The sequence below is a fragment of the Pongo pygmaeus genome, chromosome 6 (assembly GCF_028885625.2).
Source record: "Pongo pygmaeus isolate AG05252 chromosome 6, NHGRI_mPonPyg2-v2.0_pri, whole genome shotgun sequence".
NCBI classification, from domain to species: domain Eukaryota; kingdom Metazoa; phylum Chordata; class Mammalia; order Primates; family Hominidae; genus Pongo; species Pongo pygmaeus.
Genome location: NC_072379.2, coordinates 141,143,600 through 141,156,471, shown reverse-complemented (window position 1 = coordinate 141,156,471; position 12,872 = coordinate 141,143,600). Strand labels below are relative to the sequence as shown.

The window sequence follows — 12,872 nt, the reverse complement described above, 5'->3', positions numbered from 1 at the left end:
AATGTGACTATTTGGAAGTAGGGTTTCTGCAATGAACAAATTAAGATGAGGTCATTGGGATAGGCCTTGATCCGGTATTACTGGTATCCTTATTAATAAGGAAAATTTGGACACAGAGATAGACATGTACACATGTGACTATGAAGACAGAGAGTGGGGTGATGCATCTACAAGCAAAGAAATACCCTCAAGGTCCTCAGAAGGAACCAACTCCACTGACACCATGATCCCACTTCTAGACTCCAGAATTTTGAGGGAATAAATTCTTGTCATTCTATACCACTCAGTTTGTGGCATTCTGTTATGGTAGCCCTAGCAAATGAACACATCCATTTTTTAAACACACACATTGACCTTCTATAATGAGTGAACCGTGACAGAGCACCAGGAAGTTTGATCTGGAGACAGGAGCCTCCAGGCAGGGTTCTACTCCCAGTGTCCTTATTGCCTCCCATGTAATCTAGAGGAAATCACTTGTGCTTCCTAGTTTCCATTTTCTCTATTGTTCAAATAGAGAGGAACAGCCTGACCTTACCCTTCCTGCTTGTGTTCTCCAATAGACAAAACGAGATTGGTTAAAATATGCAACGCATAATGCATACCCAATGTACATTATTATGTTTAAAATTGGGTTTTTAATGATATGGTTGGAGTGGCAATGAGAATGGCAAAAAGTTTCTTCTGATTTGGGATATCTGAGGAAAATACTGATGACTTATCACGTAGAGTTGGCAAAAGGCATGTTGCACAGGGTCCTGGTTTTCTTCAAGCCACAGACATTTGAAAAGTATTTTCTAGGTGCCTAATTACTTGTGGGACAGTTTTTACAACTTCCTGATCAATTGGTCATCTGTTTCTGGTCATTTACCTCCCAAAGACACCCCCGCTGCCTACAACTCTCCTTAGAGGCTGTTGAATTGTCAGGGTAGCAGTTGAACTTCTCCAGGTCACTGACAGGAAGATGCCACGTAATAGAGAATTCTTGTCCCAGTACCAGTCCTTGGAGATCAGTGATGGTTACCACCTGGGGAAAGAGACAGTCACAGTGACAAAGGAAGGGAGGGAAAGCCACCCAGAAAGAGTTCTTGGCTGGAAGTCTGGAAGTCAGGACAAGGGCATCTATTCCTTCCTCCAAAACCATTTTGCCATGAGATATTTGGAACTTGGCTGATTCCTGGGCTTTCTCTCTTCATGGAGTCATTGTGGAAGTGTTGGATGGGAAGAGTTTTCATCATGCTAATGAGTGCAGATCACAGGCAGGACTCTCATTGTTAGGCTGACTGTCCTCTGGGTGTGATGCTTATCAACTTAATAAAAGTAGTAATAACAAAACTAGCTAAAGTTTATAGAGCATTCATGCAAGCCAAGCCCTGTGATAACCACTTTATAAGAATGATCTCCATTAATGCTAGAGAGCAGTTCCACGCTGTGAATGTTATGACTATCTCCATTTTACAGAACAGAAAACTAAGATACAGAGACACCTAATACCCTAAGAGCTGAGATTGGAGCCCCATTCTGCCTAACTCTAGAAATCAAACTCTTATCCTATGCTATATGTCTTGTCAACATGGAAGGGGGCTGATCTAAGAAATAACGAATTTCCCAGAACTTGAAATAGTCAACTAACAGTGTAAGGGAATCGTTCAGTAAGAGCAAAACCGGATTTCTCCTTGTGTTACTCCACTCACATTTTATTAATGGTATGAAAATAGCCTAAAACAGTAAGGACAAATATCAACTGTTTCTCAAAGAGATTCTCCCTTCAATGAGAGGACCAATGTGTAAATACCCATTGCACAATCTATTCACTATGTCACAGCTAGGATCAGAGTGTCTCATTTTAACTGTGCCCAGAGAAGAACTTCCTTCTCTCAGGGTTCTGACTCCTGCTATCTTCTTCAGAGCCCTGATACAAACAAAGCAGAGAGGTCTTTCTTTAGCATGCACACGTTTCTTCTGCATCCTCTGTGTGATGTGTTGGACCTCCCAGCAAGTCAGTTGTGTCTGATTCCCCACAGTTAAAAGAGCAAAGTAGGGCCGGCTGTCAGAGCCAGGACCTCTGGAAAGGGCCCTGCAGAATGGAAGGATTTCTTACCTTTGTGGAAGCACTGTAAACAATGCTTGGACTGGAGGTGGTGACATTATTCACTAAGACGATAAAATTAGCTGGCTGTTTGTCCATTCCCAAGATTGTGATATCTGTAAACATGAGGTTGTCAGTGTCCATATAATTATTATTTATAATCTTTGCTTGTAGATGGTTCTGGGAGGGGGAAAAAAAGTCAGATTAGAAACCAGGTACTTCAGACCCTTATTATCCCTAAATACCAGTCAATGTCTCATTTTCTGAGATTCAAGCTGTTTCCTTTTCTCTGCAGTTTCAAATGTTGCTAGGTCATCATCCCTAGGGAACTCGTTCACTCAGACTTTTATCAATCCTAAATTTTTAAGTAATATTTCATCTTTGCTTTGGTTCACTGGTTCTTTACTGATTCTATTAATCAGAAAATATGTCCGTGACACTGTAGAATTTTCAAGCAGACAAGATAGGTACTCACACAGTAAACAAAAAGATAAGAGCTTCATTGGCACGCAAAGATAAAGACATACACATATACACCAAAAGGGCCCAAGTAATTTTTTTCCTTTTATTTTACTAATAATGATGATAAGAGCTAAGAATAATTTGAGTGTGTATTATGTGCCAGGCACTGTGCTAAGCATTTGACATGTATTACTTCATTCAGTTTTCACAGCAGACTATGAGGTTGAAGCTATAATTACCCTCATTTTTCAGATGAGGAGACTGAAGCACAGAAAATTAAATAACTTATTTAGAGAACGAAGGTGACAAAGTTGAGCTATGACAAAGAAGAAGGTAGAAATTAAGACTGAAGAAAAAAGTAGCAGTCTGATAATTTAAAAAATTAGAAGTCCCATACATATATGCCCAAATGATTTTTTACAAAGACAGATTTTTTTCAACAAAGGTGCTGGGGCAACCGGACATACACAGGTCAAAGGTTGAACCCCAAGCTAAATCTTACATATTATATAAAAATTAACTCAAAATAGATCACAGACTTAAATGTAAAAGGTAAGACTATATTTTTTTAAACGGGAGATAATATTCAGAATCTAGGACTTGGCAAAGAGATCTTAAACTTGACATCAAAAAGCACATTCTATAAGGAAAATAATGATAAATTAGATTCATCAAAATTAAAAGTGTAAATATATAGATGGTAAATAGACATATGAAAAGATGTTAAACATCATTAGCCATCAGAGAAATACAAATTAAAAACACATTGAGCTATAACTACACGCCAATCAGAAAAGCCTAAAAAAATAATGACAACATCAGATGCTGGCCATGATGCAAAGAAATTAGATCACTCATATGTTGCTGGTGGAAGTGAAAATGGTACAGCCATTCTGGAAAACAGTTTGGAAGATTATTATAAAACTAAACATGCATTACCATAAGACCCAGCAACTGCACTCTTAGGCACTTATTAAAGAGAAATAAAAACTTATGACCAGGCGCGGTGGCTCACGCCTGTAATCCCAGCACTTTGGGAAGCTGAGGCGGGCGGATCATGAGGTCATGAGTTCGAGACCAGCCTGACCAACACGGTGAAACCTCATCTCTACTAAAAATACAAAAATTAGCCGGGTGTGGTGGTGCATGCCTGTAATCCCAGCTACTCAGGAGGCTACCTCCTGAGGTAGGAGAATCTCTTGAACGCAGGAGGCGGAGGTTGCAGTGGGCTGAGATCGTGCCCTTGCACTCCAGCCTGGGCAACACAGTGAGACTCCCTTTCAAAGCAAAACAAAACAAAACAAAAACTTATATTCACACCAATACCTATACATGAGTATAAGCAATTTTAATTTATTTGTAACAGCTCATGACTGGAGCCAACCCAGATACTCTTAATCAAGTGAGTGATTTTTAAAAGGTTCCATAACTTGGAACACCACTCAGCAATGAAAAGGAGCAAGCTGTTGTCACAAACAACTTGGATGGGTTTTGAGGGAACTATGCTGAATGAAAAAGCCAATCCCAAAGGTTGCAAACTGTTTAGTTCTCTTTACAGAACACTGTTGAAATGACAAAATTATAGAAATGGCGAACAGATGATTGGTTGCCAGGGGCTGAGGAGGGATGGGGGAAGAAGCAAGTGGACATGCTATTAAAGGGCAGCAGGAGAGATCTTTGTGCTAATGAAATGTTCTGTATCTCGATAGCATCAATGCCGGCATTCTGGTTGTGAAATTGTGCTATAGGTTTATAAGATGTTACCATAGGAGAAACTGGGCAAAGGGGTATATGGGAACTCTGTGCTAGTTCTTACAATTGCATGGGGATCTTTAATTATCTCAAAATAAAAGAGTTACTTTAAGATATATATTTTTATACCTTATATATAAAATATTATATATATTCTATATCTTAAAGTAGATCCATTTTTATATATATAGATACAGATACATATATATATATATTTAAAAGAAAGGAGAAAAAAGAGAGAGAGACCGCCTCAAAAGAAAGTTCTGCCCATATATGATCAGGCTTCTAAGAAAACCAAGTCAGAATTCCCTCATTTTCTGCTAGCCTTGCTGCTTTTTCTTCTCTCAGTCCCCTTGGGAAATAGATATGAGGCAAGCGATGTTCTGTATCTTCCAGCCTTTAAAAGCCACTACTTTATACCTGTGCCAAAGGCCAAGTTTTACGTGCTACAAAGGACAGCCATTATGGAAGAACCTTAAAAAGGTGCTATACCACTCACTAACCCACCCACACCTCATATACACTTGCAAACCTCAAAAAAGGCACATCTTGGAAGTCAGCACTCATCACATAAAACTCAAAGGCAATGGTTTTTTTTCCAGGAAAAAAAAAGTTCTGCACAGAACTCATACCGGTTTTGTAGCAGCTTATAAGCCTGACACACATTAAACACTTTCATGTTCATTTGATTCCTTTTTGGAATCATGACAGTAAAACCCTGTCTCTGTTGCACATAACCATGTGTCTATATTAAACTAAAAACTCAAAGAGCCTTCCCAGCAAGGAACATATGCTGTGTGTTCCTCAAACAAAGTACTTACAGAGGTAACAGAGAAATCATATAGAATATACTTCTTTTCAGTCACAGCATCTAAAAAAGAAAGTGGAGTACCCGTTACTGTGGGGAGCCAATCAGCCAGGGAGTCCTGCTCTTCTCTTCATTTCATCTGGAATTCCTTTACCAACCATCTAGTTCTGTTCATCTGAGTTCTGTGCATTTTTTTCAAACTTGTGCAAATATTTCCTGGACCATTTTCTCTAAATTCACATGTCAGTCTGTGGTACCATTTCACTGGCATGTAAAACATTTTGATTTGCATTATATTTATCTACATGTGCATTGTATCTATCCTGCTGGATCATGAGTTCCTCAAGGCCTACACAATACATACTAATTCCATGTAGGATAGGATTTTTATATAACCACATAAGCTCATGTGAGGTGTTTACATGGAAAACTTACAGTGAAAAGACACAGTATACAAATTACATATTTCTTCCACAAACCAAAGCAGTATTTTCCAAATCTATTAAAAAAGTGTATTATCTGTTATTAATAATAATATCCAAGGAAGAGAATAATTAAGCTAAATGCAATAATGCCAGTTGCTTTGGTAGAGTCAGTAACACATAATTTGTGCATTTGAAGTCTATTTTAATGCATTGTACCTGGATAATGGAATTTTCAGAATGGATTTTAACCCATTGATTCTAAGCTACAGATGTAAACGACAGTGCTAATAGGGTTAATGCCATATTGGGCGGCCTGTGATGACTGTTTTTCAGGGAGAACCACAGTGATCCACAGGGATGGTGCCTTGAGAAAGTCTACCTTTAGATACACCGTCATCCCAGTACAGCTCCCCCTTTGCTTCTCTCTTATAGTCCAAAGCGATGATGAGTCCCAGGGAATTCCTCCGGCTGTAAAAGAGTACTTCCCAGTTTCAGAGAATGTAGATGAGATGGAACTATGTGAAACCAGCTGCCTTCATCCCCCATGGACAGATAATCCAAGAGTCTATACCAGAAACTGAGTAGATGTTGATATTGGGTGGACACATGGGACCTGGGTATGGGCAGGCAGCAGGGGTTGATAGTGAGTGGACATAAAGGGAAGGGTGGACAGAGGCAGTTCCTACTGGAAACTGTTTGGGTTGCAATACATAATACCAACAATTAGCCTTATTAGGTGCTTACCATGTGCCAGGCACTCTCCTAAGTGTCCCGCATACATTATCATTTATATTAATTCATTTAACCCTCATAATATCTCTACAAAGTTAAACTATCATCATCTCCAGTTTACCAATAATAAGCAGAAGCACAGAGGAGTAAGTTGCCCAAGGTAAACACATCTAGTATGTAGCCCAAACCAAGGCTTGAACCCAGGTTCTGTAAAATCTGAGCTCTTGACCCTCAAACAATGTTGACTTCCACTTGATAACCTTTATCTCTTATTTAACTCAAATCCTCTCACATAGTAGAGAATATACCTAAGGACAATTTCTGGCCATAGGGAAATCCTCCTCAGTGATTATTTTCACTAGTCCTATAATCTGATTCAATCCCAAAGTGAAGGATTCTGCAGATGTCCTTAGTAGACTACCATCTACTAAATAAGGACTAAGATGCCAATTTTGGATCAACTTTGAAAGGAGTGGGGGATGATTACTGATGGGTGACTTACCCCTTGGCTCATCCACAAAAATCTCTCTCATAATGCCCTGCTCCATTAGAGCACCAGAATAGTCATCCTTAGAAGAGTAAGGAGCTTACCTGGTTTCTGTGGTTGTGTTTGGCTTCTGAGTGGGAAATATGTAGCCCCCTCGCAGATGAAGTCCTATCTTATCACCTGGGAGAAGCATATTCACCAACTGTTTCCTCCATGGGATGGCCACTCCCTAATCAGCAACAACAACAAAAGATAGATCAGGTAATAAGCTGTTTCAGCTAGGAGGGGCCTTAGGTATCATCTCATTCAGTTGACATATTTTAAAGAAGAGACAAACAGAGACCCCCAAAGTGAAGTGACTTGCTGAAAGCATATGGGTAGTAGAGGGCAGAGCTGACACTCCAACCCCCTTTATTTATTTACATCACATCAAGCTATCATTCCACACCTGGGCTTCAGTTTCTAGGCTATCACAGCCAAATGGCAAAGCCTAGTCCTGATAGCTACACAATAGTCAGGTTGATATAATGAATTTCCATAAACCTACTCCAGTTATTCAAATTATTTCATTGTACATTTGGAAAGGTCTTCTACTATGGTCTGAATGGCGGTGTATCCTCAAAATTTATATGTTGAAACTTAATACCCAGAGTGATAGTATTAAGGGGTGGGGCCTTTAGTGAGGTGATTAAGTCACAAGGGAGGAGAAAGGAGGTGCCATCAATGAAGCAGAGAGGGCCTTCACCAGACACGGAATCTGCCAGCACCTCGATCTTGGACTCACCAGCGTCCAGAACTGAGAGCAATAAATTTGTGTTGTTTATAAATTACCCAGCGTAAGGTGTTTTGTTGCGCCATCCTGAACCAACTAAGGTGCCTTTCTCACAGAAAAAGGACCGCAATCAACTAACTATAAATCTTGTACTATTATCTATGGCAAGCTCCCAAGACTGCTGCTTTAGAATTGCCCTCTGCTAGAGGCAGGTCTCTGAGCCAACCAGGACTGCCTTACTTACTGTCTCATAGTCATACCAGGTGGCATCAGGTATGTATGCTTTCACTTCATCCACACCCTAGGTAAACAACAATAATGAGTAGCATTAGCATACACCTCTCTACAGTTTACAAAACACCTCCAGGCATCATTGCATGTGCTTATCTGAACAATCATGAAAGGTGGTTGAGATCATCCCATTCTACAAAGGAAAACACAGACACATAAAGGTTGAGCAATTTACCCAAAGCAGAATGTAGCTAAAAATGATTTGTTTTGCTCAGTGCTGCTGCACTTTCTAAGACAAGCAGAGAAAGTCCATTCACTAAGTTAGTCACATAATTTGACAGTTGAGAGGACAGTGAGCCAGCCAGACCCCAGGAAAGCCTCCCAGCAGGACCACTGGTTGGTTAGCAGGACCTGTCATCAGATGGTGTGGCTAAAACAACAGCTCAAAGGGCCTTTGACATGGCTACATTGGCAATATTTCATGTTTACAAGCAGATCAGCATAATCCTTCCTGATTCTTGCCCCACACTTTGCCACTCACCCCTGCTTCCAATCACACTTAATAGGATACACATGGTCCTTCATAGTTGGACTTCAGAGCATCGCCTTCCCTTTGCCCAGCACTCCTCTCTCCCTCCCTTCTCGTCTCCACAGGTATTCTCTCTTCGCAGGCCAGCCTAACCCAATCCAAGAGCACACCCGCTCTGGACAAAGGAAACTACAGACAGATGTTCAGCACATACACCCCAAAGTATTTAAAGCCATTGTCAATGCTGCAGCCATATGCCTAAGGACTTAGGCTTTAATTTTAAGGCAATTTTACAACATGAAAATTGTTTTGTTTGGTGGGGCAGTGGGACCAAGATTTACTACTTTTTAAAAAATTTCTAAACTTTCATGAGCTCTCTCATTTATATTCATATTTTGATATAAATGCAGTCATAGATACTCAGGAACCAACTTATCCAGCTATAGAACCATGAGGACAAGTGCAATACCCCCTTTCATTGTTTAGATGATAAACATACTTCATATAAAACAGGCGTGATGAGGAGTCCAGGTCCCCATAAGAACTGCTCATGCACATCCCACGTGGCTGAGTCCTGGTAGAACCTAGTAAAGAGGTAGCACAGTGAAGGCAGGTGAAGTCTCTAATACAGGACAACAGCACATTACGTAACAAGATCCTAACTAACCTTGCTACCACAAACAAAGTCAAGTGAAACTACAATCAGAAAGGGAGTCTTTGAGAATCAGGAAACTCACTCATGTACAAGGGGCCTTGCTACCGTCTCTCCCCGGGTGTGAGCATGGTAGAAAAGGGTATAGAGATAGGGCAGCAAGGTGTAGCGGATGTTCAGATAATGTCTGGAGGAATTCAGCAGCAGGGAATCAGCACCAAAGGCAGCAGGATCCTGGTCCTAGGAGAAAATGGAAGGAATGGCTGAATATGTCTTTCCATCATAGTTCAGAAGATTGTCTTACAATAAGAAGTTTCCCAGATGAAAGTAGCCACTTCCTCCAACTTGGAGAACATCAAAGCATTTCTAGAACTGAAAAGATACTAATCTTACTCCTTCATTTTATACATGAGAAAACAATATCAAGGATTATATGACTTTCCCAATGTAGAATTGCAAGCAAGTGGCAGAGTTTAAATTTGGTGTCTATCGGCCAGGCGCGATGGCTCACATCTGTAATCCCAGCACTTTGGGAGGCTGAGGCAGACAGATCACGAGGTCAGGAGATGGAGACCATCCTGGCCAACATGGTGAAACCCTGTCTCTACTAAAAATACAAAAATCAGCTGGGTGTGGTGGCACGTGCCTGTAATTCCAGCTACTCGGGAGGCTGAGGCAGGAGAATCGCTTGAACCAGGGAGTTGGAGGTTGCAGTGAGCTGAGATCGTGCCACTGCACTCCAAACTGGCAACAGAATGAGACTCTGTCTCAAAAAAAAAAAAAAAAAATTGGTGTCTGTCTTCTGAGGGCAGTTTGCAGCAGCCCCAGAGTGAAATGGAAGCCCCACAGGGGTTACCATGGAGATAAAGTGGGACCTGCTCCTTCCAGGGTTGCTCCAATTTATTTTATATATTGAGGTTTCTCATAATATTTTATTTGGGAAATAATATAAGTTGTACTACTACTAAAAAAAAAATCCATTGCCTTATAAGCCACATTGCCTGCCACCATGGTCTGTAATCCACCATTTCCTTTCCATGTGCTTGTATGAATTTTAATTTTAACATTTTATGTCCAGTTTTATCTGTAATGTTTCCACCATCAACATGTTTTATTTTCCCTATCCCAAAGATTAGTGACCTCTATTTGTTCTTTGACATACATTGTGCAAATAAATTAGGACGATGGTTTTTAGCAGATTTTATCCAAGAGTAAAAAATAACCCTTTAGAAGAAAAATCTAATTTTCCTTGGACTCAGAGATGGAAATTTTCCATCAATGGTCTGCATTCATTTTGCTCATTTTCCACGTAATTTGGAAGATGTGAAAGACATACACGTCATCTTTTGACTTGTCATCCTATACTGCGTTACTGAAACTGAGTTTTGGATAAAGTTACCTGAATTTTTTTTTCTTTTGCTCCCTAAGAGGCCCATTTCTCCCCCTCTAAATAGAATGATTCCATAAGACCACTCTATGCACCCAGTGTAGGGCTCATGAAAACTCTGAGGCCAAACATTAAAGAGAATAACACTCCACAGCCTCCATCACCCCGGTTGTCAACTGACAAAGTCCAGAGCTGTGCTGCCCATTATGGTGGCCACGAACCACATGAAGTTATTGAACACTTGAACTGTGTTTATTGAGACTGAGGAAGTAAACTTTCCATTTTATTTGATGATAGTTACTTTAAATATAAATCTTAAAACTGAATCAATGTATATATTTTTTCCATTAAACCAACTTTACTGCTTTGGTAGAATTGCATTTTACTTCAACTGCATACAAAAAATCTTAGCATACAAATTGAGATATGCTACAAGTGTAAAATGCATACCAAATTTTGAAGGCCTAGTAGAATGAAAAGGATATAAAATAGCTCGTTAATAATATTTTGTGTTAAACACAGGTTGAAATGATAATGCTATGTAATATACACACACATATATATGTATACACATTGAGCTATATAAAGTATTTTTTAAATAATGTCCCTGTTTCTTTGTACTTTTTTGTTTGTTTTGTTTTGTTTTTTTGAGACAGAGTTTTGCTCTTGTTGCCCAGGCTGGAGTACAATGGCACAATCCTGGCTCACCTCAACTTCTGCCTCCTGGGTTCAAGAGATTCTCCTGCTTCAGCCTCCCAAGTAGCTGGGATTACAGGCATGCGCCACCACACCCGGCTAGTTTTGTATTTTTAGTAGAGACAGAGTTTCTCCATGTTGGTCAGTCTGGTCTCAAACTCCCAACCTCAGGTGATCCTCCCACCTCGGCCTCCCAAAGTGCTGGGATTACAGGTGTGAGCCACCATGCCCGGGCTGTTTGTACTTTTTAAATTTAAACTGACATATGTGGCTCTCCTTATAATTTTATTGAATAGAGCTAGTTTAATCAAAAGAAAATACGTGCTTAAATCTAGCTTCCTGGGTTATCTGAGTGTTCTTACCTTTGTAAGTCTTCTAGGACATAGCTTCATGAAGAGCACCCACCCACCTGCTCCCAGCCACCTGCTTAGACATTTAGAAATAGTTCATCTCTTTCTAGATCACAAGTGGCCAGAAAATCCCAGGGATAAAATACTTTGAAGGTCAAGAGCTGGAAACTAAAATGATCATTAGCAAGTTATTCTAATGAACCTATTAACAGTTAAACCACTCGATTGGAAATATTTCAACCTAACATTACTTTATTAAAAGAAAGGACATCTCACCCTACTTGCTTCTGCCATCATCATAAACACCTCCTTAGGGGGGACTTTGAACCCACTTCTATGTACTTGCCCATCAAAAATACTATTTTGGGTGGAAGAGCCTAAAGGTGGAATGAGTCATGAGAGATAGTTGGCAAGTCCTCCAAACTATTCATAGAAAGGTAGAATGTTGTAACAAGGTGAAAGAAATGTTGAGATCACTGGCCTAAGCCTCTTTAAATTCTTTCTCCTTCTTCCTCCATACCTATGAGGGATTTCCCTTGTATTAATTGAAATAAAATACCAACAAATTCCAATTGTCCTATCTTATATAAGATAGAACAGAAGTGATGGCAGCACCATAGAAACTTTAACAAATCTTCTCACTTTGTTGGTGAGTTTCCAAGAATAAAATCTTTCAGTATATACATATCCCTTCCAATGCACCATCACCTTGATTGATACCCTGCTTTTTAAGGCTATGATACAAGACTTTTTTGTCCTTCTGCTGCAGTTAGTGCCAACCTGTAGTACTATTTTCCTCAAATCCTCTTTAAGAGCCAGTAGATTAGCTAATCCAAAAAGTTTCCATCACTTGTCTTGGTGACCTTACCCTGAACCCGGGCCCATTGTGATTCCTTGGTAGTGGATAAAATGCTCCAAGCTGCATCCACCTTCTGCAGAGCTCCTCTGTGACGTTGTTGTTATAACCACAGATGTTGGCACCTACCTGGAGAATTAGCACACATACAAGCACTGTGGTCAATGAGAGATGAAAGCATGTAGTGAAGATTTATATGATAAGGGAAGGGAGAACTTCTTAGTCACATCATCCCATGCTTAAGGAGATCCCAGAGTCACAGGGCACACTCCCAGCCAAAAGAGAGAAACAAGATAGAATCCATCACGGACTCACTGATAGTGCAAACAATGGTCTTTGTGTTGAGGCTGTTCCTTAATATTCAGTTCCCAATTTCATACTTTCTTATTTACTAATGCTCTCTTGATGGAATTTTGCTGTAATACTAATACATTTTATTCATGCTGTCTCCTTCCTATCTTCAGAGATTCCATAGATGACAACTCAATGATAAAGTACTACCATTCTATCTTCAGAAGGCAGCTCACGTAACACATAAAAATTTATTTTTCCAATACATATCACCCTGGAACATGCTCCTTGGTTTTTCAGATAATCTCTAAGGCTGCTAATTAAAAGAATGTCAACAGACAAAGGGTTAAAGTTCC

At 39.9% G+C, this 12,872-nt stretch overlaps 1 protein-coding gene across 1 annotated transcript in view; it reads right to left on the bottom strand.

The window, feature by feature from the left end:
• MGAM2 (maltase-glucoamylase 2 (putative)) overlaps positions 1-12,872 on the bottom strand; it is a 109,988-nt gene that overhangs the window by 54,956 nt on the left and 42,160 nt on the right. Inside the window, exons 17-25 of the mRNA XM_054493932.1 lie at positions 12,238-12,354; positions 9,022-9,176; positions 8,784-8,868; positions 7,769-7,825; positions 6,857-6,981; positions 5,913-6,001; positions 5,122-5,171; positions 2,099-2,266; positions 869-1,024 (exon numbers count right to left, since the gene is read on the bottom strand). Coding sequence (XP_054349907.1) covers positions 869-1,024; positions 2,099-2,266; positions 5,122-5,171; positions 5,913-6,001; positions 6,857-6,981; positions 7,769-7,825; positions 8,784-8,868; positions 9,022-9,176; positions 12,238-12,354 — 1,002 coding nt within the window. The remainder of the gene's footprint in view (positions 1-868; positions 1,025-2,098; positions 2,267-5,121; positions 5,172-5,912; positions 6,002-6,856; positions 6,982-7,768; positions 7,826-8,783; positions 8,869-9,021; positions 9,177-12,237; positions 12,355-12,872) is intronic.